The 25,017-nt window shown below is 30.8% G+C and overlaps 1 protein-coding gene across 1 annotated transcript in view; it reads right to left on the minus strand.

Moving 5' to 3' along the window:
- LOC106458061 (nuclear factor erythroid 2-related factor 1-like) overlaps window positions 1-25,017 on the minus strand; it is a 46,336-nt gene that overhangs the window by 10,518 nt on the left and 10,801 nt on the right. The window contains exons 2-8 of the mRNA XM_022384199.1: window positions 17,836-17,910; window positions 14,903-14,990; window positions 12,658-12,971; window positions 9,263-9,530; window positions 5,782-6,024; window positions 4,090-4,199; window positions 425-631 (exon numbers count right to left, since the gene is read on the minus strand). Of these exons, the coding sequence (XP_022239907.1) occupies window positions 425-631; window positions 4,090-4,199; window positions 5,782-6,024; window positions 9,263-9,530; window positions 12,658-12,971; window positions 14,903-14,990; window positions 17,836-17,910 (1,305 nt within the window). The remainder of the gene's footprint in view (window positions 1-424; window positions 632-4,089; window positions 4,200-5,781; window positions 6,025-9,262; window positions 9,531-12,657; window positions 12,972-14,902; window positions 14,991-17,835; window positions 17,911-25,017) is intronic.

Genomic DNA, 25,017 nt, shown 5'->3' on the forward strand with positions numbered 1-25,017 from the left:
TATCACTATAAAACTCAAATAAAGAGCACCTAATAAACATTACAAACTATTTCACTGTTGTTTTTATTGATCTGAAACAGAAATCAGACCAAAGAAAATACCAAAACTCATGGTTGTAGAACTCAAAACAAAATTAAATAAAATTGTGATGCTGAATCTAGTAATCACAATGAAACATTTTTTTCATAACTGTCTGTATCTTTAATTGGATACATGTATCAACACTGAAGCCACCTTACTTAGAAAAACATTAGGAAAATATATGAAATAGCAATCAACACCACACATACATACATATATGTATATAGAGACACACACACATACATACATACACAATACACATTAAACAAAATGTTTGAGCTATGACAAAAAAAAATCTGTACCTGTACAAAAACAGAAACTACAATGGAAGTTATCTACCTACCTGATTTTCAAAGTTTTGCAACCGACGACCAAAAAATTTATATTTTTTTTGTGCCACAAGTGGATGGTTAACTCCAGACAAATCTGCAGAATCCACTCCTCTGTTTAACTCTGATGACAGAGCTAGTGAATGGTTTAATTCCACATTGAAGGAAATCTCCTGATCATCATGGTGAGAGGATGTTTCTGAACAGGAATCTAGCCATTCCTAATTAGATGATAATTGTTTTTAAGCCAAGGAAAATAAAATGTGCAAATGTAAACATAGAAGCTAATTCTTTGTTATAAAAAGAAAGAAAGAAATCTTGATGCATTACTACATGTGTATATGACAAATACACTTAACCTTAAAATGACAACCCACCCATCTGATTTTTGAGTGATGGAGTAATTGATCCACTGATACCAAAATCAAAAGGTCATTACCTGTTATACAAGGTCAATAATAAAATGTTCTTAGAACAATATAATGGTAAATGATTACTTAAAGACTGTTACCATCTATAAAAAAAATTACTGCTAGTTTTGAATTTTTAACATTTTAATAACTAACAATTTTAGAATTGAAATTTTGGTATTATGTATCATACATTTAGGACAATTTGCAAATAAAAGTGAAAACATGTTCAAACTTACATTTCTGCACAGCTTTGAGGTTTCTTTGTAGTTAAGCATAAAGCTACACAATAAGCCATCTGTGCTGTGCTCTCCATGGGTATCAAAACCCAGTTTTTAGTGCTTTATATCTCCAGAATTACCATTGTGCCATTGAGGAGATAGGGGCACATCTCCATGAAGCCTCGCTTGTAAGCAACACATTTATTAAATCTTCTTGAAATTTGTTCTCTATTACAAAGCATAGTCTTATATTTGCTAAGAAAATACCATCTCTTGAAAACACAACTAGTTATGTCTTATTTCTCTTAAAATTTTCCTTTTCTGTTTTACTACTGGCCTTTATTCCCACCCTTTTATGATGTCACAGCATGTGATCTGAACAACCATTAATGAATCACAACTTTCAAAGTAGCTACAGGCAAAGTTTATAAACTCATTATGTGAATGTGGACTAGATAAAGTGGTTGGAACAGTAGTTTATGGTGTCATGGGAAAGTGATTAGACAGAACTCTTGCAAAATTGAACAAAGGAAGCTAACTGTATGTACAGAAGGCTTAGGAACAAACATAGATCTAGGAATTTTGATGTTTCTTTAGGCAGTCTTTTCATTTCTGAAAATGTTTTTGTGTTAAATTAGTCTGTTTAAAAGCAGCAGAAAATTTTTTCTACGACAAGATACGAGGTAAGTTTACTTTGGTTTACCTAGTACAATACAAAATGACTAAGTATTTTAATGACTCAAATATCTATTTTGTGAATATTGTTATGTTTATCAAATTAAAATGATGTAAGTAAGTAAAAAATACTCGTTATGTCAACTTTTGCTTTGTATTTTTTTATGATTTATAGCCGCAAGTGGTAACTACCGCAATTGGCATAATAAGTATGTTAATGAATATCAACCATTCTGAAACTGACTGGATATATAAAATGGAACATTTTGATCAACAATAGCACAAACTGAAATTTCAAGATAAAAACATATTTATATTTTTTCAAAAGCATCTATTGCAACAAAATGTTTGAAATTTCACAATGTAAAATGTGATAGAAAATGTAAAAGTTGTACACATTTTGTTAATCCAAAAGTAAATACTATTTAGTAAGATTGTATATTACATTTCATGCAATTTGCTTAATATTTTCACTGCAAGATGAAGAAAAAAAAATAGAATATCAATGACAACCCACTGGTCCAGAAAGTGTTAGTGCACCAGTAAACCATAAAATGTTAATCACCTTTACCTGACTTAATATAGATGTTAAACAATTACCATTTTTGAAAAATCTGCATAAGCATTTATTGTTCATAAAAATCATTAGTTTTAATAACATAGTGGAAAAAATCATAATTTCATTAAAAATAAAGCTCTCTATTTTAATAATTCAAGAATTGATTCTAAATGTATTTCCATACACTCAAGCTACATCCCTCTACAGCATTAATGTACTAAAACATTCTGATCAAAACTCTGCATCTATGATGCAATAAAATGGAATGTATGCAGTGATTCTTATTATGGATCCTTGAAGAGAACAAAGAAACAAAAAAAAACAACAAAATAATTTTCTGTAAATAGTCATTAGAAGTTCCTTCACATCACGCATTTTTTATCTTAGGTTAGCCACTGACGTTACAAAGTATTTTGCTTGCAAATACAATCACATTTGTTTAAGACAACCACAGTGTTCTTTGTTTGTCATGTTGGAAAACAATGTTATTCTGGTTTGTTCCACAAATTCTTTAAATATATATTTCTATATATTTTTTTTTCTTACACTTACTACACTTCCAATTTACAAGGAAAATCATTTGTATATTCATCTTCTTCATTGATCAAAAAGTTCCATCTGTTTCAGCTTGATATTCATTACTAATTTCTTTTGATATTCCATTTTTCTGTTTGAAGCAGTCAACTTTCCATTATAAATCATATAAAACATAGCAAGACTGACAAAGATTTATTGGTAAACAATGATCCCACTTTTCAAATGGTGTCACTGTTACCTTTGTTGAGCACCATAACAGGACCTTTGCCCAAATTATTTTTGGTTGAGATCAATTTATATCTAGTAATTATAGTTTATTTCAATAAACAAGTTATTTTGTTTGTCTTTGTGGTTTGAATAAAATAAGCTTTAAATATTCAATAAAAAAAAGATGTTTCATATGAATAGTTTGCTAAAGCTAACTAAACTAACCTGTAGCTTTCAAACAAACATAATTTAACACGAAAACATTATCAAAATAAAATATAAAAACAGTATTAGATTCATGATTTCTTCCCAAGTGTTAAAAACTTTGCATTAGGATCATTTGCTCACTATGCAGGAACTCCAGCTGCTTAACAATACTATATAAATAAACCACAAATTACTGCTAAAATCATTTAATCACTCTCTACAGTGACATAGAGATTAGAATCTCCTCTATCCAACAGATTTTAGTCTTAAGCTTTGCATATTCTCAAAGTTGAGTTGCATTAAGAATGGTGTGACCTTCTATTGTCACACAACAAATGAGGTACTTGTAGTAATAATATCACTGATAGAGAAGGGAAATAACATAACTAGCAAGGCATGAATCATATTTTCACGGGGTGATATTATCTTAGAAAATATAAAATCAGGCTTTAGGATAAGCAGACAAATTCTTTAGAAAGAATTAGAGGGTAGGAGAGATTAATGCACTGTCTACAGGTGAGTTAGATTTCTCGGAGTTGTGCAGAAATGTAAGTTGGAATGTTTCTTTTGTGAAAAACACTAAAATAGTAACATGCTAAAAGATTAATTCTTAGCTATTTGTGGCTAAAAATATATCTGAAATTGAATTATATTTTTTGCTTTAAATTAAAAATCTGGTATATGGGTGTGCACTTGCCACCTGAAGTGCACACATCAGTCCTTTTGTCATGACAGGATTAGTTATTTTATCATTAAATAAAAATCTTAAAGAGAAATTTCATTAACTCATTCTTTCAACATCAGTATTGTTATCAATTAAAATATAGTCAAGATGGGAGTAAATAACTATAACAGTTGCTCACTACATCAGATGTAGAAGGTACAGAATCAGAGCCCATCGATGAAACAGCTGAATCACTACTAGTATCAACTTTTTTCTCTTCTGCATCCATGTGTGTAGAATATCTAGTTGCTGTTAAAGAAAAACAAAAAAAAACTCGCTGTTATTTGCCTTATGCTATTTATTCTTTCATTTTCAAGCATCTGATAAGTGAAATATAAAAGTCTTAACAATATATACATAATTGCATTAAAAAGAGTGTTCATATGTGTTCTTAAATTGAAAAGTCAGCAAAGCAAGTACTGTATTATTAAAGTAAATGAAAGTTAGCCTAAAAGACAAGTGTAGAACTTCACATGTGCAGCTAATTTTCCCAATGTGATAGCTGGTAGGTGTACAGAAACCTGCTAATATTCCCAATGTGATAGCAGGTAGGTATACAGAAACCTGCTATGTTCCCAATGTGATAGAATGTAGGTATACAGAGACTTGCTAATGTTCCCAATGTGATAGCAGGTATGTATACAGAGACTTGCTAATGTTCCCAATGTGATAGCAGGTAGGTATACAGAAATCTGCTAATATTCCCAGAGTGATAGCAGGTAGGTATACAGAAATCTGTTAATATTCCCAATGTGATAGTGGGTAGGTATACAGAAATCTGCTAATATTCCCAAAGTGATAGCAGATAGGTATACAGAAAGCTGCTAATATTCCCAAAGTGATAACTGGTAGGTATACAGAAACCTGCTAATGTTCCCAATGTGATAGCGGGTAGGTATACAGAAACCTGCTAATGTTCCCAATGTGATAGTGGGTAGGTATACAGAAACCTGCTAATGTTACCAATGTGATAGCAGGTAGGTATACAGAAACCTGCTAATGTTCCCAAAGTGATAGTGGGTAGGTATACAGAAACCTGCTAATGTTCCCAAAGTGATAGTGGGTAGGTATACAGAAAGCTGTTAATATTCCCAATGTGATGTGTTGCTTTTCAGAGATGAATAAATTGTAAGTTGTACAAGACAGGAATAAAATTTTAAAACTAAAAACTATATACAAAAATGCAAACAGTTGAATTTATGAATAAGAAACTTACGATGTGGCAATAAATTAAGTAATGAAAGAAGAAGAAGAAAAAAGGTATGTTAATTACATTATTTTGAAAATTTAATTTCACTGTGCACTGATGATTCAGCTACAGTTAGTATTACAATAACGTGGCAGATAAAATATAAACCTTTACTTTAAAACTTCTGATATAAATTTTAGGAGGTTCAATAAGTTATGGAAATACACTATTATTACTTTAAGATGAAAAGAAGTATTTTTATTCTTAGCATGAAAATCAATTTGCACTCAGATTTAATCAGTAAAGCTTTTGGAGATTCATATACAAGTTTTCATTATAAATACACTATAAAAATTCTGATTTTTTAAGTACAACTGGCTTTTTAATGTTTACAAAAAACTTGCTAAATTTTGTGAAAATTTATTAATAATTTCAGAGTTCTAGTATTTAAAGCATCATAGTTTTCAAGGTCTAGTAAAATGACAGATTCATGGAGGAAGGGTTAAGTTTGATTTGGACAAAAATAAAAAGTACTAATAAACTTCATTAAAATGTGAAGTTCTCAAGATAAAAGATTATATATTAAATATTATTATTGAAACAAATATTGACTATTATAAAAATCATAATGGAAGAATGTACTTTCAGTAGAGGCAGACTTCTCCATGGGTTCCAAATCTTCATCAGCCAACAAATCTGTTAAGAATAACTCTGTTTGGTTCGTTGTGGTAGACATACTAGCATTATTTGGGTACATGAATCCTGGAAAATCGTGTTCATACATCACACCAATCATTCCATCACTCATGGGATCTGTGCTATTAGTCAAAGTAGACATAGAAGTTGCTACTGCTGACCCAACATCAGATGTGTCACCTTGAAGTCCAAAATATAGCATATACTTTTTTATAACCACCATTGTTAAAACCGTACAGAAATTAAAACACAAAATCATACTTTGGTATTATATTTGCTGACACAAGATGAGTAGTATAAAACCCTGCTTACGAAACATTAATATGTTAAACACACCTAAAAATATAATCTTTTGTTAATAAGGTAACATGAAGTCTTTATGAGATTGGTTATCATGTGCACGTGGGAGGCTTTTTAATGTGCAAGTGAAACTTTTTTTTTCTCTCCTCTAGTTACTGATGAGAATATTGTTTACAAAAAGTACCAAATGGCATGAAACAAAGGCTTTAATACACTATCTGTCCATGACAAATATCTGCTCCAGTGAAATAGCCTGTTAATGAGCTTTACTTGTTTGATGAAAAGTTGACTAGCAACTTAGCAAATAATATTTTCAGGTCACATCGTAGTTTTATAATTTTTCTGTCTGAGAATTTCTTTCTTTTTTTTTTTAAATATAGATGGCTTCATTCTCCTATAATGACAATATGTATATTCAAGATTTTTATTAATCAGAGTAGAAATATTTCTAAATTTAAAAAAAAATCAAGAATAATGCTATCTTAAATATCATGATTAGTTTATTTACAGTGTGACTTATACTTCGGTTCTAAAACGTACTTGATAAAAATAAGTGAAGTACAATTTAATTTAATGTTTTTTTTCAGAAAATACTTTTGTGCATGTTACCCTGTTTCTATTTCTGTGTCATGGTATACATATTATTACATAAAAATCAACAAATAAACCAGATTTTAGAAATGTGTTACAACTTTTTTTTTTTACATTTTAATGCTTTCTAGTAATGAGGAATAATTATGTACTAATCAAAGAACAAATGTACAACTCAAACAAATATGAAACCCTTTCTCTTAGATTGTTGAAGTGCTATGGGAGAGTAAGATGTTTGAAAGCTATAGACTGAAAATGAAAAATTTAAAAGTTAGGATTCTTTAAATTCATTAAGGGTAAGCAAAATGCTAGGATGGGAGTAGAGCCTTTCAGGGATGATAAAGGAAGGCTTATTTCTGATGATTATGAGATGGGTGAATTATTCTTTTCTTTAATTCTTACAAATGAAAATTTGAGCAATATTCCTCATCCTGAACATTAGTGAGATGGAAACAAGATCAAACAAAATGATCACATTAACTCTGAGCTTGTTAAGAAAAAACTGAAGTTTAAAGAATGCTAAAGCTTCTGGTCCAGATATTTTTCCCAAGGGTTTTGAAGGAGGTTATATTACATATGTGAGCTACTTGCTACTACTGTCCAAGTGCCAGAAGATGGCTTAACATTACACTTCTTTTCAAAGGAGATGATAAAAATTGTCTTGGTAATGAAAAGCCCATTAGTCTTACATCAATGGTAAGAAAAGTTTTTGAAAGTCTTATAAAAGATGCTTTGCTAAGTTGTTTAAAAAAAGTTTAAAATTCAGTTCTATAGTCAATCTTGACATTCTTTGAAGAGGTTACTGCTTATATAGGTAAGAGTATGGATTTGGTGTATCTGGATTTTTAGAAAGCATTTGACAACATGCCACAAAAATGGCTTGTTAGAAAATGAGTTCCACATATGTGGGAAGTGAGTTGGCTCACTGGACAGTAAAATGGCTGGATGAAAAAAGCAGAAGATTGTTACAAATGGAGTTCAGTCAAACTCTATTAATATCAAAAGTGGGGTACCTAGGGTTTCAGTGTTAGGACCTCTGCTCATTTTGATTTACATCAAAGATATAAATGAAGAAATGGTTAATAAATTGCTTAAATTTGCTGATGGTTTTGGGTGCTGCTGGCTGTAAAGGGGATGTTGCTGCTTTACAAAGGGATTTATATTATTTGTTGAGTTGGGCAATTAAATGAGATGACTTATAATGATAATACATAAAAAGTAATGTATGAGGATTATCATAATTTGAATTATATTATAAGTATAATTTTGATGGGAATAACCTAGTTGATCAGTCTCTTGAGCCATCCAAGCAGAGTACTTTTGTTTGTAGTAGGGCAAATAGGATTTCAGGTTGTATCTACAGAAATACTGAATACAAATCTAAAGGTTAAATTTAATGTATAGATCATTAGTTAAACCACTCTTGGAGTACAGTATTCAGTCTTAGGCTCCTCACTTTTAAAAGGTTATTGAATTGTTGGAAAGGGTTTGGAGTAGGGGTACTAAAATGACACCCAAGATGGAAATATTGTTACACAAGGGAAAAAAAAAGATGAGTTAAGAGGTATCTGATTGAGTTGTTTATTAATGTTAAGATAATTTTTAACATCACTGTATCATCTTTTTTTTCATACTTAATGATGGGAAAGGTAGGTCTAGATGAAACAAATATAGGAGTCATCTTCAGTTAAGAAAGGATTTTTTGAGAATGGGGTGGTGGGCATTTGCAAAGGGTTGCCTTCAGATGTGACGGATGCATTAAATTTTAGGGAGTTCACGGGAATGCTTGATAAACATTTGAATGATGAGATCTGGTTTGAGGATTTTTTAAGAGTTCAGTTTAGGAAATGAGACAGTCTGGATGGACAAACATGTCCCTTATTCTCCTTAAATTTTATGTTAAGTCTATTCATGTAAACTGGTTATATGTAATAATCATTTGCTCATAGAAACAAGGTACATTATGTTGTTAAATTTGCAATGTATTTTTTCCTATATAATAACGTCTTAAGTTATACAAGTGATCTTCACCAATTATGAATATTATTCTAAAGGTCTTTAATAGAATTACTACACTTTCTAATTACTTGAGGATGCATCAATATTATCTTCATATAATTTTTATCTTTATCAAAAAACTATAGATGTCAAAAATAAACTATTTAACAGCAATTACTGTATACATGCCCAGATTTATCCTAAGACTACAAAAAAAAAAGCTTTATGTTTCATTCTTAGGATCTTCAAAAATTAAAATATTTTTACATTCTTCTCATTGATTAAAAATTTATAAATAATGTAAAAATTATTTCAGATAAAACTGCTCACTCTTGCATAATATTTCTAATTAACACCATTGGTTCAACCATAGTTGTATTTTTCTGACTGGTCAAAATATTTGCTGCACATATGCAGACTTTCCCATATTTCAGCCACTAGTCACGCACACAAACATAATTCGGAAATCAGTTGTTTAGAAAAGCTACTTAACTTCACTAAAGTTTGCAGTTTTATGAAATCTGTTAAAAATACTTACTACGAGAATAAGCAGGGTAAGTAAAATTTGTTAGGTCAGGTGTTGGTGGACCCAACGAAGCATTATGAAGCAGCACCCCTGAGTATTGGTTGTTAATGTTTTCTTGAGTGTCAAATGACATTTCAACCAAACTGGAATTACTTTCAGAGTAATAGTTTTTAGTATCCAGTGATGATGTTGGACCTAAGTCTTCAGTAGTGATGGGTATAAACGGAAAGGTAGATGTAAAGTCCTGCCAGCAGTTCTCCATGTTTGGATATATGCCTGTCTGTTATATGACAACAAAACATTAGATACGTCTGGTTTGCTTACTTAGCTTCTACAAAAAAATACACATTTTGTATGTTTACTAGTCTACCTCAGATTATTTACCTATTTTTACTTAAATGTTTTGTTTACATTTCATTGAGAACTATTTTGGTACTGTTCAAGATACTAAGATATTTTACAATTAACTCTATAAATATGGGTAGAATCAGTGTGTGCATGTGAAGTCCTTTTACAGAGTTATACATGAAATTTAATTAAACAACTTTATTATTAATGTATGTCAATAAGTTTGGTATTAAAAAAATGTAGTTTATAATTAAATTTCTATTTTATCTAAGTTTAAATTTCTTAATTTCAAAAATAAATATTTAAATAAATTTTCAATCTGCAACTCTCAGAATCACATGGCTTGGTGGCACTGTGATTTCTCATTTATTGATTTTTTTTATTTTCCCTTACAACTGCTTCAGATTGTTCAACCAATTAGAAACACATTCTATAACTACTGACAAACTTGAATATAAATTTCCATCCTCTTATGGAGGATGTGAAACGAAAGGATTTTTTTTAATATATGCATTTGAATAACCAAAAAAGCATAAATTACTATATCGATACAATAGGATTCCATTATAATTTTTCAAGTTTAGTAAATAAGCTGTATTTGGATCTAAAAAAATATAAAATTTTGATATTAGCTAAAGACTCAACTTACCAGTACAAAGGTTTGTCTCAGAAGAAAGATATGATGCTGTATTTGAAAATGGCTAAGAAAGCCACTAGAGAAACATTCTAAGATTTTGATTGGTTATTCACATGTCATATATAGAAGTGTATATAAGGGACTGTTTTCAAAAATTGAAAGAGGTGAGTGTGGCCACTGTGTTCGATTCATTACATGAGCAATATTTTAGCAAATAGAAAAGATAAGACCTTCTTATTTTATATTCTAGCTTGTTAATATCTGTAATTTGAGTTTTTAATTCATACAAACTATAGACTTAGTTTTTGACTTTAGAAACATCTAATTTGAACCAGTGCTACATTCAACATACCATATGACACACAAAAATCCATGTTTATCTGTGTTTTTTTAATATTTACTTTTAAATTAACAAATTGAGTAATGTTTAGTTCTAAAATTTGAATTATAATCTACAGTTTGATACCAAACTTACTGACATAAATTCATGAAATAGTAGTTCAATAAAATTTTGAATGTGACTCAACAAACAAGATGACATGACCTTTCACCTGCGACCCATCTTGAAAGGGTTAAAAGCTTGCCAAAATTCATGAAGACATACATAGTACAATCAAAGTTATGTATAGTTCCATGGTTACTTGAAGGTTATAAGGTCAGTAAAAATGACCAAGTCCATTACACATAGGGTTAAAAAGGTTTTCAATAAATTATTAGGCCATGACAGACATATCTCAAAATTAAGGATAAGATGGTAAAAAAGTCACTTGTTGGTTTGAAACTTTTTCTAGTATATTAAAATGGAATTATATAATTTTCAATTATACGAAACCTCTGAATGCAAAACATGCTTAGTAACCGTACATTTATTTTATGCTACAAAATTTTAGTTCTTTCATTGAGGAAGATTTGCACATATTTCTGGAAGATGTACAAGGTTTTCCTAGAGGATGCAACAAACTGTTTGGAAAAAATACTTTTGTGGGTATTGAACAAATTTTAATCATGTATGATATTTTTTCAGATAAGAAGTCACACCAAAGTCCCATTGCTCTTGATAATAAGAATACTGAGGGTTCTACAGAAAAACTTTCACACGAGTAAACTAAAAAAACATATACAAAATCTATAACCATCTTAACTTATCTACAGAAGCGATCTTCATAAAAAGTTCATATATTCTTTTGTGCATTATAGACTGAGATCTTATTTTTAAGTATCTTAATACAGTTAAGAATGACTAATCATTATTCATATTTTTTACGTTGTGGCAAATTCTGTTTCAATAACTTAGAACCCCAAATTGTATTTCCTCAGTATTAACTTTGACAAAGAACATTCATAATTTTCTACTCTGCAGCGTTTATTTTGGTTGCTTTTACCTATTATGGAAGCAGTAAGTGGTTAGGTATAAAACTCTATGATATAAGAAACAGTGAAGCAGGTCTTGTGATGCTCAGAATTCATAATCAAAATAATTAAGCACCAAAATTAGTGGTAACTATCAAATAAAGCAAAGGATGTAAAATTTAAAAACTGCATGTTATTAGTAACCACATATTAGACACAGCATTTTATCTTGAACATATGATTTAGGATTTATAGTCATTTTTTTCTTATCATGATATTTATGAACTGTGAATAATTATACCATTTCAGACTTACTAAGTATAATTAGAAAACAACATCTGATTTAATTCTGTAAAGCCAACAAATAATTCAGGAAAATACTTCAGCTGCAAACTATTTTAAGATAACATATTTTCAGGTTTCTATTTTTAAGTGACCACAACAACTTCATATGTTTCATAACAATATGTATAACCTCGGCTAGTTTGTTACTAACAAGCTACATAAACTGTTTTAGGAGTTAGATAAGAAAATACTGCTAGACTTGAAACATATTTTTTAATGACTGCAATGTAATTTGAAGAATAGTAGATAATATAAAATTTTTTGAAATATAACTGATTGCCAAATAAAATGTTTGCCTTGTTGTTTTGCTGTACCAAGGGATCAACTATGTCACATCATAATAGTCCAAGCTGAAAATAACAGTTAACACATTCACTGCCACATAATAAATTAAGTGTAAACAAAATAAAACTTATAATAAGTCTTTTTGGTATTCAATGCTTTTCCTTTCAGACTTTGTTTTTTTCTCTCATGTTGTAGTGTTTCTTAAGCGCCTCAACAATACTTTTGCTTCAATGTTGTCAATTTATGTAAATTGAGAAATTGGTAATTACCAAAATGCTCCATGTGTATATTGTTTTCATTTACACAATGATCTAATTTATCATAAAATAAAGAGCGCAGTTATTATTTGTTAAGTAGGTGTATATACTGAGTTTGTATACATTTTATGTATGTGTAATTTTTAAACTGAAATTGAGCTGCTTTATATCTGATATTCACGTACCTCTGCATTATCTTCATTATTTCCACAGGTTTTATAAAGTAAATCATCAAACTGCTTCAACTCCTGGATCAAGTTTTCCTGATCTTCTGACAAAATATCAGGAAATGAGCTTGAGATCTCATGACTATCATCTTGATCAGTGTGGTTAAGTGCTCCATTGTCAAACAATCTTAATGCTTCTTCTACAGGTAGTCTATTAAGTTCCTCTGCAATTTGTTGGAAAGCATCTTCTTCAAGGGTAAAATGTTCAGGTTCATCTACCTCCTGACCAATACTTTCATTTTGTGGCTGTGAGGTAGGAATTATATGTTCACCTAAAACCAGCAAGTTTACAGTCAATCAGAGTCTACAAATACTCTACATAAAATACTAAACCAAAGCATATTTATCTATCTATCAAACTTTAATTATTACAATATAATGTCAAAAAATAAATAAAGTATACTAAAAACTGGAAAAACCACTTCAATAAAAAGCTTTTGTGAATGTGTAACTCTCACTTGAAATTTAAAATTTATATATTATTACAATATAATATACTTTTGTTGCAGTTACTCCTAGTAGAGTTCAGCATAACTAGAATCTCATAAATTCATTATCAATTCTCAATCTCATGCACCATACTGCAAACCATTGTTTTAAATTATTATGAAATTAATGAGGTTTTATATATATAAAAACTTGCAATGCATATACTTAAACTGGTATATGGATGCAAAATTACAATATGATGCTAATCCTAAGCATTACCAATAATATCAGTATTCTTTTATTGAGATGTTTATAGATATTTCATGCTATAAAACATATTTTGACCATTCAGTTAGTTTGAAGCATACAAGTTTCTCTATCAAATCTGGTTTAGATGCATCTAAAAGCATACACAATAAATAATTTCCAATTTGTTTACTTAAACAATTACCCAAGTTCTAAGAAAGTATGACTAATTGATAAGCAACTTGTAACCCATAATATCTATTAAATCAAAATAAACTAATGTAAGTTAAGCATTACAGAATAATTGATATATCTTTTTACTGAACTGCAAAAAAAGATGATAATGATTATAAAATATATATATTTTTTAAAATAACTACAGAAAGTAATAAAAAATTTAAAATAGTATAAAGCTACAGAAATACAGAATATCATGTATGATAATATACATGCTAAATTATGTATAACTAATTTCTTGAAAACAGTAGAGTTATACAACTGAAAGGCTTTAAAAAATAAAACTAATTAAAACAAGGATCTAAAATATTTTTCAAACCAAGTAATTATAAAAATAAACAAATCAGTTGTTCTCAGAAAGTATTTTACCAAAGTACTTATGATTTCTACACTAGTTTTTCAGATGAGATAAAGTGGATAAAGCAGCATGTTTATTGCTGCTTCTGTTGTAATGGTCTGGATATAACTTATTAATCACTAATTACTCCTACCACTAGATGTACCTCCACAGGGTCCCTGAAAGTGTTCTGTTTCAAGAGTAAATAAAACCAAAATTAAGAGTAACAAATATTTTTATTTCTTGCTTTTGAAGTTCATATGCCATGCTGTGTTTTAGCCTACAAAGTGCATAATTCTTCTCATGATTCAAGGCATGGTGTGTTTTACTGATGTCATGACAGTATAAATTGCAACATACGGTGGTGTGAGTGGTTAAAACAAGTGATCCCTCCAGACAGCCTATGGTCCCCTTTTGTGAAAATTAAAGCATAATTCATTTTCTTTTTATAACTTTGAATGTCTTATGGAACATGTTTTGATAAGAAAATAATCTATCATATGGCTGCATTATTCATTATTTCAACAGGTAAAATGCTAAGAACGATGATGACAACCTTGGAGGCCTCTTAAGGTACTAAGTGATTAGCTAAGGCCAAAATTGGCACTGTGTGACCAGTCATTTGCACTTGTGGTTTTGTCTGAAGAATAAAAAAAAAACTGTGGGACATACTTGTCTATAATTTTCCAAAATTTCCTTGAGGAAGGTCCTCATACTCACTCTTTGAAGCTGCTTGCCTGCTTTGCAGCATTAGCATCATAACAACACAGTATCCTCAAATCAGCAAAATCTAAGGCCCCATAAATTTTCATATTATATGTGTGTGTGTGTGTGAGACAGAGAGAGAAAGTGCATTTTTGTTTAATTTCATTGTTCACTTTACAATTTCTATATTAATGTTTCTACTTTTATCAATATAAAGGCAAGACAAGTTAACATCTAACATTTACTTACCAGTTTCAGAATCAATACTATATGTAATTCCTTCCCAAGGGTTATATAAAGAAGGCAATGAGTCATCAGTATTCGTTTCTTTGTCTTTCTAGAAGTAGAACAGCAAAATATTACCACATCAGAAATCACATAAAGCATAAACAAATACTACAGAGTTCAAATAATAATTTATTTGTCACTCATGAAGATTTTTACAAACATTTCTTTCTGAAGTAAAATACAGTGTAATTTGTGATGTTTCCCTAAGTAATTGCATGTACATTCACAATTCAAAACAAGCTTACACCCGTTATAACACATGTAAATTTATCTCAAAAAATATTTTACATAATATAAAATTCCATGGTATTACAAATATCTGTCTAATGTCTTACTGTGGCTACTAAACTATGATCTGCAGAATAAACCAATTAAAAAAAACGTGCATTTAAGACAATGAAATTTTAAATTAACATATAATGTCTTCATACAGTAGAAATATTACCATCAAAATCAGCCTTGACTACCAGTTAATCTACAGATTAAGCCATTGTCTGAGAGTGAGATTAAAGAACATGAAATGTAAATTACTAATAAAAATTTTATAATTAGTTATTTAGTAGTATCAAATTATCTAATGCTTTTCATATATCAGTTGATCGGTCATGCACTTTGATTAGTGATAAAAAACTTTGATTTAAAGCACAATATTTCATACCTATTTTCAGTTATTCAATGTTTTATATTCAACATGTGCTCAAGTAATATTTGGTTTGAGTTGTTTTGAATTTTGTGCAAGATATCTGCACTAGCCATCCATAATTTAGTAGTGACAGACTAGAGGGAAGGTAGCTAGTCAACACCACCTACCATCAACTCTTGGGTTACTCTTTTACCAAAGAATAGTAGGATAGTAGGGTGAACACATTTAGTAACATGGATTTGAACCAGCAACCCTCAGATTGCAAGTCGAGCACCCCAACCAGGCCATACTCAAGCAACCTCATTTAACAATAATATAAATGATTTTGACAGTAGAGGGTAATCATATGCACATAATGTGTTAATTATGGAATTACCAATTTACCATTTAAACCCAAATGTACATTACCTGTATGTTTTTCTGTTTAACTTGACCTTTCATTTATTTTGCTGAATTTTGCTATGATCATGATTCAAACAAATATAATGTCAAAGTATAACCAATGTCCTATTTTCTTGATATTATACTGTTATTTATTTAGGTTATCTTGATTATATAGCTGTCAGATATCTCAGTCCTTCAAATAAGATTTATTTAAAAGCACTAAGTCAGTATTATTACATCACATTACACATAATGTAAATTAATTTCATTACTGTATTTTCAGTTTTGTTAAAAACAATGCACATTTTTTTGTACATTTTACATATAAAGGTTACAGTTAAATTATGAACACTGAATGAAATATTAGGCAATTAATATTTTGAGTACTTCAGACAAAAATTCAAAAGCTTGCTTGTTACTCAGTAACTTCTAAGTGGATTTATACCCCAAAGAACGAAACTTAAATCCAGCTCCTGCAAAAAGCAATGTCAAACTAAAAGAAGTGAGGAATTAATTTATAATGTAAATTACGTAATATAGTGGTAAAATGGATTAAAAGAAAAGACATTTCTGTTCTAAAAAAGATGAATCCCTGGTGTATGGTGAAGGCAAATAGTTTCTATAAACAGTCAAAGGGAAGTAAAGCAAATCTTTTGACACATTTTATCTTCATCAAAATTTTGTGAAAAAACTACAACATTTTTAAAAAAGAATTTATCTAAGGCACAAAACATATGAACATAGGTTCAAAGTTGAATGATAATTTCACCAAAACTTCACTCTGAGAACAACCCAATTTGGAAATAATAACTACATCAATAGTAAATTTGAGAATCCTACCAATACCAAAAAATTCTAATATTTAAAAAATAGTGGTATAACAATTATCTAAAATGTCTCTCTGTCACATCTACATAATTACCAATACCATACAAAAAATATGAAATATAAACAATTACTGAACTTATGACAGTAGTAACTGTAAAAATTACCAAATACATAACAACAGATTTCATAAAAAATATTAACAAGTACTGGTCTAATAACAACAACTATCATACAAATATCAACAATTACCATGTACACAGAAGCAGTAAAATATATCTACAAGTTATGTATTATATATCCTGGCACTTATTGTTTATATAATAATACATACTAAGTAACCACTTACAGGTAGTTAGTTGAGATGACAAACATTGTCCAAAATATCTCAATCATGTACTGATAATTGTAAGGTAAATATCATTAAGCATAAATAAATGTTAACAGTTAACTGGAATGGCATAAAAACTTGCTACAGAAAAAAAAAAAAGTACAAGTGCTGAACAAATATGTACTAAATACAATTGGATAATACAGGAACTTATCATTACCAGATACAACATACATATCTTCATTTATCATTCATATACAAAATACCACAAGCACAAAAATGTACACATACACACAACCCCAAAATGACTAGAATCATAATTTAAATCAGGAAATGACAAAGTTAAGCAGGTGGAACAGTTAAAGTATCAAGAACTAGAAGTAAGGATGTATTGATTATATAGTTATTTTCACTACATAATTTAGAAAGCCTTTTGTTTCTGATTTGTTATTAATATTACTCTTTGTAATAGGCTAAAGTTGATGTACTTCTTAGAAACTAAATTTTTGTCATATTTCTTAACTGAATTAGTTTTGACTATTGGTATTCAAATCCTGCGGTATATCCTTAATGCTGAGTGGTATGTTGTACATGTAGATTGTGGTTTTTCAAAGAATGACAGGTTTTTGCAAGGATAATCTAATTTCTCACCATACGCATTTTGCTAAATATAAAATTACTCCTACTTGGGGAAGATAATCAAAAGGCTGCTGTTCCATCAAAGACATCCCGGCTTACCCCAAGATCAATGTCTTGTTTCCAAAGAACCTCAATGAGATCCATATCCTAAGAAAATAAAAGTAGTATTTCATTTCAGTTACAAGAAAACATAAGTAAAAGTGTTAGTATAATTGAATTAAATTACAACAGATTACTGGTATATTAGCATACCCAAAACTGACAGAACATTTAAACAAAATATTCACAATATTTCAGGTTCAGAAATGCAGGTAACCATTGCTCAAATCTTCCTATGATATATAGAAATCTTCATTATGCTATTTTGATGCAAAAAAATTAAAGCAATAAAATTCATAGCTATCCAATGGATATGCCAGTCTACTTTGAGTCTCTTTACTTTTGATAATTATTTAAAACTATGATCAGTGCCAATGGCATGAGAAATACGTCATATCGTTGCTTCACATAATTATGTTTTGGTTACATCTTAATGTCTTGAAAATGTTGCACCAAAATGATGTATACAGATGTCCCAAATTTATTTAGTATTTACTTGCTTGAATGCTCTAAATTTGTTAATATTAATTATTTGTAACTTTTTCAAAAGTTTAAAATAGTACAGCAGAGTGTGGAGTGGTTATTTTTACTCCATTTCCTAGGAAATGGCTCTTTGGGAGTAGGTGCTCTACTACTCAATACTGTCTGTTGAATCACACAAGACAATTTTTGCATTATTTTCACTCCACTTCCTAGGAAATGGCTCTTCGGGAGTAGGTGCTCTACTACCCAATACTGTCTGTTGAATCACACAAGACAATTTTTGCATGTGAAAGGAAACCCTGTTTATTACTAAATTCCAAGATAGAAATATTTTTATTCTCGATCACTGTGTTTACTTTCTTTATATAACTGCTAACAAAAATAAACTTCTAAAGTTGTTTACCTTTAAACTTTATCCTTTTCTCCATATCTTTTGTGTATTAAATAATTTCTCAACCTTTCAAATTAAAGTTAATGTAGAAAATAGCATGCACACACAACTATAAAAAATACAATGCTTACTATCAGGACATAGTATTTTCTCTGCACAAAAACGACTGAGAGAAAATATACATAAAGCCAGTATTTTAATACTAATATTGTACAGTGTATATTTACTTACACTGGTTTACAAGTTACAGTAATTACGTAAAAGCGTATCAAATTAAGTTGCTTGTATACTGTATACAAAAACTAAATACATGATTTCAATGAATATATTTACAAAATATGTTTTATTGTTCATATATAATTTCAAACAAAAATTCAATTTGTTTGAACAACTTTTAGCACAATCAAACATATCGATAACCGAATCAGACTTGAAGTGATGTCAGTGCCATCTATAAGTTAGCATTAAAAATATTTAATTTTTATTGAAATTAACATTTCGCGAAGCAGAATCTATTAAATATAATTTTCGAAAAAATTAAAAATAACTTCAACAATATAAATAATTTTAACATTTTTATGCTTATTCCAATTTAAACGATGCACAAATAGCAGTCTTGAGTCATTTACAAATTTTAATTTTTTTTGTGCAGTATTAACGAGCATATCGTTTGTCACATAAGTTGGAACTGTTTTTATTTGTAACGAAAGCGCACGAATATTAATTACATTTAACTTATGTCGATATAAAGAATATTATAATCAGTGCTAAAATGTTCTGACCGATTACGTATAAATTAAAACTATCGAATTAAAATACCGTATAGTTATGTAGAAATAGGGAATATTATATATGATGAACATCTTAAAACAACGTTCACTATAATTTATTTCGTTTATTGTCTACAAGGAAAAAATTTAAATTAAAAAATTCACAAATAAATGTGCCAATACTTGTACTGGACACGGCATGACTAATGGATAACGTGTCATACTTCGTACTGATAGACATCAGGTTGGTTTGGTTTGTTATGAATTTCGCACAAAGTTACGCGAGGGCTATCTGCTCTAGCCGTCCCTAATTTAGCAGTGTAAGACTAGGAGGCTACTCTTTTACTAACGATTAATAAGATTGACCGTAAAATTATAACGCCCCCACGGCTGAAAGGGGCGAGCATGTTTGGTCTAACGGGGATTCGAACCAGCGACCCGCAGATTGCGAGTCGAGCGCCCTAACCACCTGGATGTACGCAATGCACTTTCAGCTCTAGGGTACTTTATATACGAACTCTGGTATTTTCTAATCCGTTTGTTTAGCCAGTCTGCGTACAGCTTGAAATACCAATAATTTCAGTATTGCTCGTGATACGAATAAAAGAAAGATGTGAAGCACAATAATTAACGCGTAACAATACTAAAGCCAAGGCTGTTTTAATATTGTTATAGATTTGTAAATGGAAGAACCGAGAGATGATGCTAGCGGAAGAGAAAGTTAAAACATAGTTACAGAAATAATTCAAAAATAAGTAATTCCTTTGAATGAGAAAAGTTTATTTATTCATTAAAACTGATGGATTCCAAATTTTTAGATCTTTTTTTTTTCTGTTGCACACGTCAAACATATTTATCTCCATAGCTGGAATAATACTTCTCAAAGTACCCAAATTGCTCGTGATATAACTTCTCCGTTTACAAAGGTAGCATCCTGCCTGCTTCAGGTACCGAAATATGTTGTTTTACTTGTGCATATAATTTTTCATTCCCTACGTGAAACATACGAATTTAGCGTTTGACTCTATATACATGTAATACGTTATGCCGTTCGTGTCACGTTTACAGTTTCAAACATGCGAATGTAAGTTGTCCTTTGTAAGTGATCTAGTAGTTCAAAAATAAGAAAATTGTTTTGTAATTGATCATTAATAGTGGGTTACAAATAAAAACGTGGCTTGTTTCGGATATACGCGCAATCCGTGCCAGCTGTCTCTAATTTTGAACTAATAAATTAAAGAAAAATTAGCTCCCACTGCCAACTTCTGGGCTACTCTAATCAATTAGTGGGATTTTACCGACACTCAAAGCGTGGAGCACGATTTTTGAGGCACAGCATTCCAACCGCTAAGCCACCCCCGATTCCAAAATTCATGAACGACTAATGTTCTTCAACTCACAAAAAAAAAACGTGTAGTAGTTGGACCCATTTTGGTACATTTGGCAATCCCTTACACATGTTCACTAAACGAAAAATATCAATTCCAACTTCCTTAAAGCAGGCGTAAAACAGTTTAGCTGCTTTTCCAAGAAAGGTGGACATGATATAGTAAACAAAATTATAGAAGTTGGTGGCTATAGGTGTCTATAATCAAGGATTAAATTATGCCTACAGAACATAAATAACAACATTTGCAAATAAAACATACACATTTAAACCATCGCTTTAAAAAACTTCAGTATCTTTCAAAGTAATTATTTTACGAATATGAGTAATAAGACTTAATATGCGTTTTGATTTTTTTTTACACCTTCACTTCATACATAATATAGGGGTTGACTCCATAACGATGCTAACTGTACAGTGTAAAGCATTGATTTTTCTACACCTTACAGTCATCTAATGTTCCTCCATCACTGGCTGGTAATTCCTGTTTCACCCTGTACTTAGGGTTTTAAAGGAACATCAAATTATTGTAAGAAAGCTAACTTTAAGTGGTAATGATAACATCGTTTACACTAAAATTATGATCTTTCTTAGCTTACGTAAAATATAGAAGAAGCAGATCGAAAAAGTTCTAGTGTCCCCTTCCAAAAAAAAGGAGGGAGGGGGAGAATAGAAGCTGGAACCAGACTTGTAAGCTACAGAGAATGTGAGTAAAACAATTTCGATTAATACTTGTGTTATAATTTTCTTTCATAGTTTACTTTAAACCAATTTTAATGATAGTTCCAAGCGCTTTCAATACCCGCACGACCTTCGAAGTACCTTATTTAGTATCCTTCAAAAGGTTTGGGTGCAATATACCAAGCTGTTTTTGTTGTCGGCTGGCAAAAGAATAAGAGTTACAAACGGGCCGTTTTGAGCGGATTTTCTTTTCCTTGCAAGTCTAACATGCGAGCTATTTTTATTCATTTTTGTGTGTACAGCCTTAGTAAAGGTTTTAAAGTGTTGTTTGAACTGAATCTTAATTGTTTAAGGCGCTTTTTGCCCGAAAGTTCTATTATGGTTTTGTGTAATTCCTTGCGATCCATACTATGAGCCTAGTTCAACTATGGAAAGGAATCGGTAACGAAAACGCATAGGTCGTAGTGTGTTTCATAAGTCTGTAAACTGCTACTTACTTTTTTAAAAGATAAAAAAAAATGATATTTTTCACCTACCTTACAGCAACCCTACAAGGAAAATTTTCAAACCTTCTTAATTTGAGAGAACGTTTTCTTCCCTACCGTATAATTGAATTTCACATGTTGCCCTTATATAGTGTAAGTGACGGGAAAACCCACATACCCTATCTTCCACTTGGCTCTAAGCTATAAACCATCACGTACAATGTTAACTTACTTCTATACCTTGATATCAGCAGTAGGAAGACAAAATACACTTGGCAAACAAAAGCTTCCTTTGTGGACAATGACATCAATGAATTAACGTTACCATTAATGAAAACAACTACGTGTCAGCACGTGACTGTAGTATACGTCCTATACAATCGCAATAGTGTCATACTGAATGTTATTAATTAGCACAAAATCAAAAACGCATTAACAGGTATATCGATCATTATTAACGCCGTAGGCGTTGTCTATGCATAAGCATGCACATACTAAAGTGATTGCCCGACAGGGACAATCTATCACTCTTAAAATTCATTAAGTTTTATATCTGCCAACTGCTTATTTCACATCGATGTTATTAATTTTCTATTATTAAATTGCCGATAATATGGAACATTAATTTGGGAAACAAGCCTGAAATTTTTAGTAAATACCAATAAACAAAAACAAATTAATTTATATTAATCTAAGTGGAATATTATTATATACGTTCACCCACACAATGGTAGATTGAGATTAGAATGATGATGCACTCTGAAACAAGTGGTTAGATGTTAACACCTAAAGCTTTACCGAAATTTAAAGATGGAGAAAGAGCATTTCCCGAACATTCATCATTTGAGGCATTATCTCTGAAGCCCGTTTGTTTGTTGTTATGCGCAAAATTGGTTTTTAGCGTTATAACCATTCAGGCTTACCGTTGAGACACTGAGTGGCCTCTAAATTCTGAAACTTTAGCACAAACAAGGAGTAGACAAAAGCTATTAAGTTTTTTAGCTATATTTTAAATACAAAATAGTTATTTAATGTTTTACGAACTTTAAACATGGTAAGGCGACGATAAAAACTGAAAAAAGTTTGTCATAGTAAAAACACATTGCACATCTTCAATATTCACATACTGTAACTCTTACAATCGCATGAACTTCAACACAAGTTAATTAAAAATACGAAGTAACAAAATCTTTCGAACCTGATAGTTGTAGTTGCATCTCTTCTTCACATCTTACAGCCTCTTGGGTCACTGTTTTATTCGTTACATAATGCAACTATTAAATTGTTAGTTCTACAGTTTTGTATGAGGTTTGTTGTATAGAAACCTTACTCGTTAATGGTCTGAGAATAGATTTATTACTACATTCACATGGGGTGAAGTATGAAAATACTCCCGTTCCTTACCCGTAAAACGTTACATGTATTTCACAATTTAAATCACTAGTTATATATATTTTACACGAAAATTCATCATCAATACTGAGACATCTGGATTACGTTTGGACTTTTCTTCTTCTTCTAAAGCATCTATTTTATAATTGTTGTTCTTGACATTCACAAAACTTTTGGTTACCAACTTAATACACACATGGGGTGATGCACCAGTCGCGTACCACCATAACGTCCTATAAATTCTACCCCCTCAGGTGTTCGAAATGCACACATTGGATATTACGACAAAAATGCAACATTATCACTTCTATACTTAAGATTAACGACATAAAAACTAATGGAGTGATGCAACAGTCGCGTACCACCATAATGTCCTATAAATTCTACCCTCTCAGGTGTTCGAAATGCACACATTAGATATTACGACAAAAATGCAAAATTATCACTTCTATACTTAAGATTAACGACATAAAAACTAATTTTGTGACAACAACAAAATATAAGAAATATAGGATAATACAAACACGACTTATAGAGTTGCACAAAAACTGCTTTTAAGAGCTATCCTTTGTCTTCCATATTTTAGATAAGACTGTTGGCTGTCTTCCAGTCTTACCAAAATGACAAGTTCTGACGTTGAACTAAAGCCTTCTGCAGATGCAGTAATGTGTGTTAAACAAAAGACGGATCTTTTATTGGTTTTGGATATCCATGAAAGCTATACAAGGTTTATCTATGCTAGCCATCCTCTATTCTGAACTGAACTAACAGACTAGAATTCAGGTATCAACAGCATCCAGCGCCAACTCTTGGACTGCTCATGTTTGACCAAAAGTGGGATTGGGTTTGACCTTCACTCTTATAGCGTACACATGACTCCAGTAAATGAACAATGATTTTGCAGCAATATCACTCAAACCATGGACCCTAAGATTCACAGTCTGGCTTGCAAATCACTGGGCCACGTCCATCTGGGATAGATCCACGATGTTATCTTTACACACCTCTGATTTTTAAACATCATGATCTCAGAGTTTTCTTTTTTCTGCAAAGCACTAACAATCTATTTCACAAACCTATTACCTAGCTATAGTTTATAAACAAATCACAAACTAGGTTGTCTGTTTTATAATTTTGTGCAAAGCTACACAAATGACTTTCTGTGCACAGCAGCAAATCATCCCTAATTTGCCCTTGAAGAAGAAAGGTCCACCTTTCAAAAGTGCTTGGGTTACAGGGTTTTATCATTTTATATTAAAGACTTCTTGAACCTACTTGTTTTTCTGACATTATGAATGTAATTTTGAAATGAAAGACTAGAGGGAAGATAGCTAATCAAACATCACCCACCATCAACTCTTGGGCTACTCATCTGACTAAAGGGTAGGATTTGACTTTCACTCTTATAGTGTATCCATGGCTCCAAAGTGTGGTGATTTGTTATGGATTTCGTGCAAAGCTACATGAGGGCTATCTGCACTAGCTGTCCCTAATTTAGCAGTGTAAGACTAGAGGACGGCAGCTAGTTATCACCACCACCGCCAACTCTTGGGCTACTCTTTTACC

This window comes from Limulus polyphemus, unplaced genomic scaffold (assembly GCF_000517525.1).
Source record: "Limulus polyphemus unplaced genomic scaffold, Limulus_polyphemus-2.1.2 Scaffold411, whole genome shotgun sequence".
NCBI classification, from domain to species: domain Eukaryota; kingdom Metazoa; phylum Arthropoda; class Merostomata; order Xiphosura; family Limulidae; genus Limulus; species Limulus polyphemus.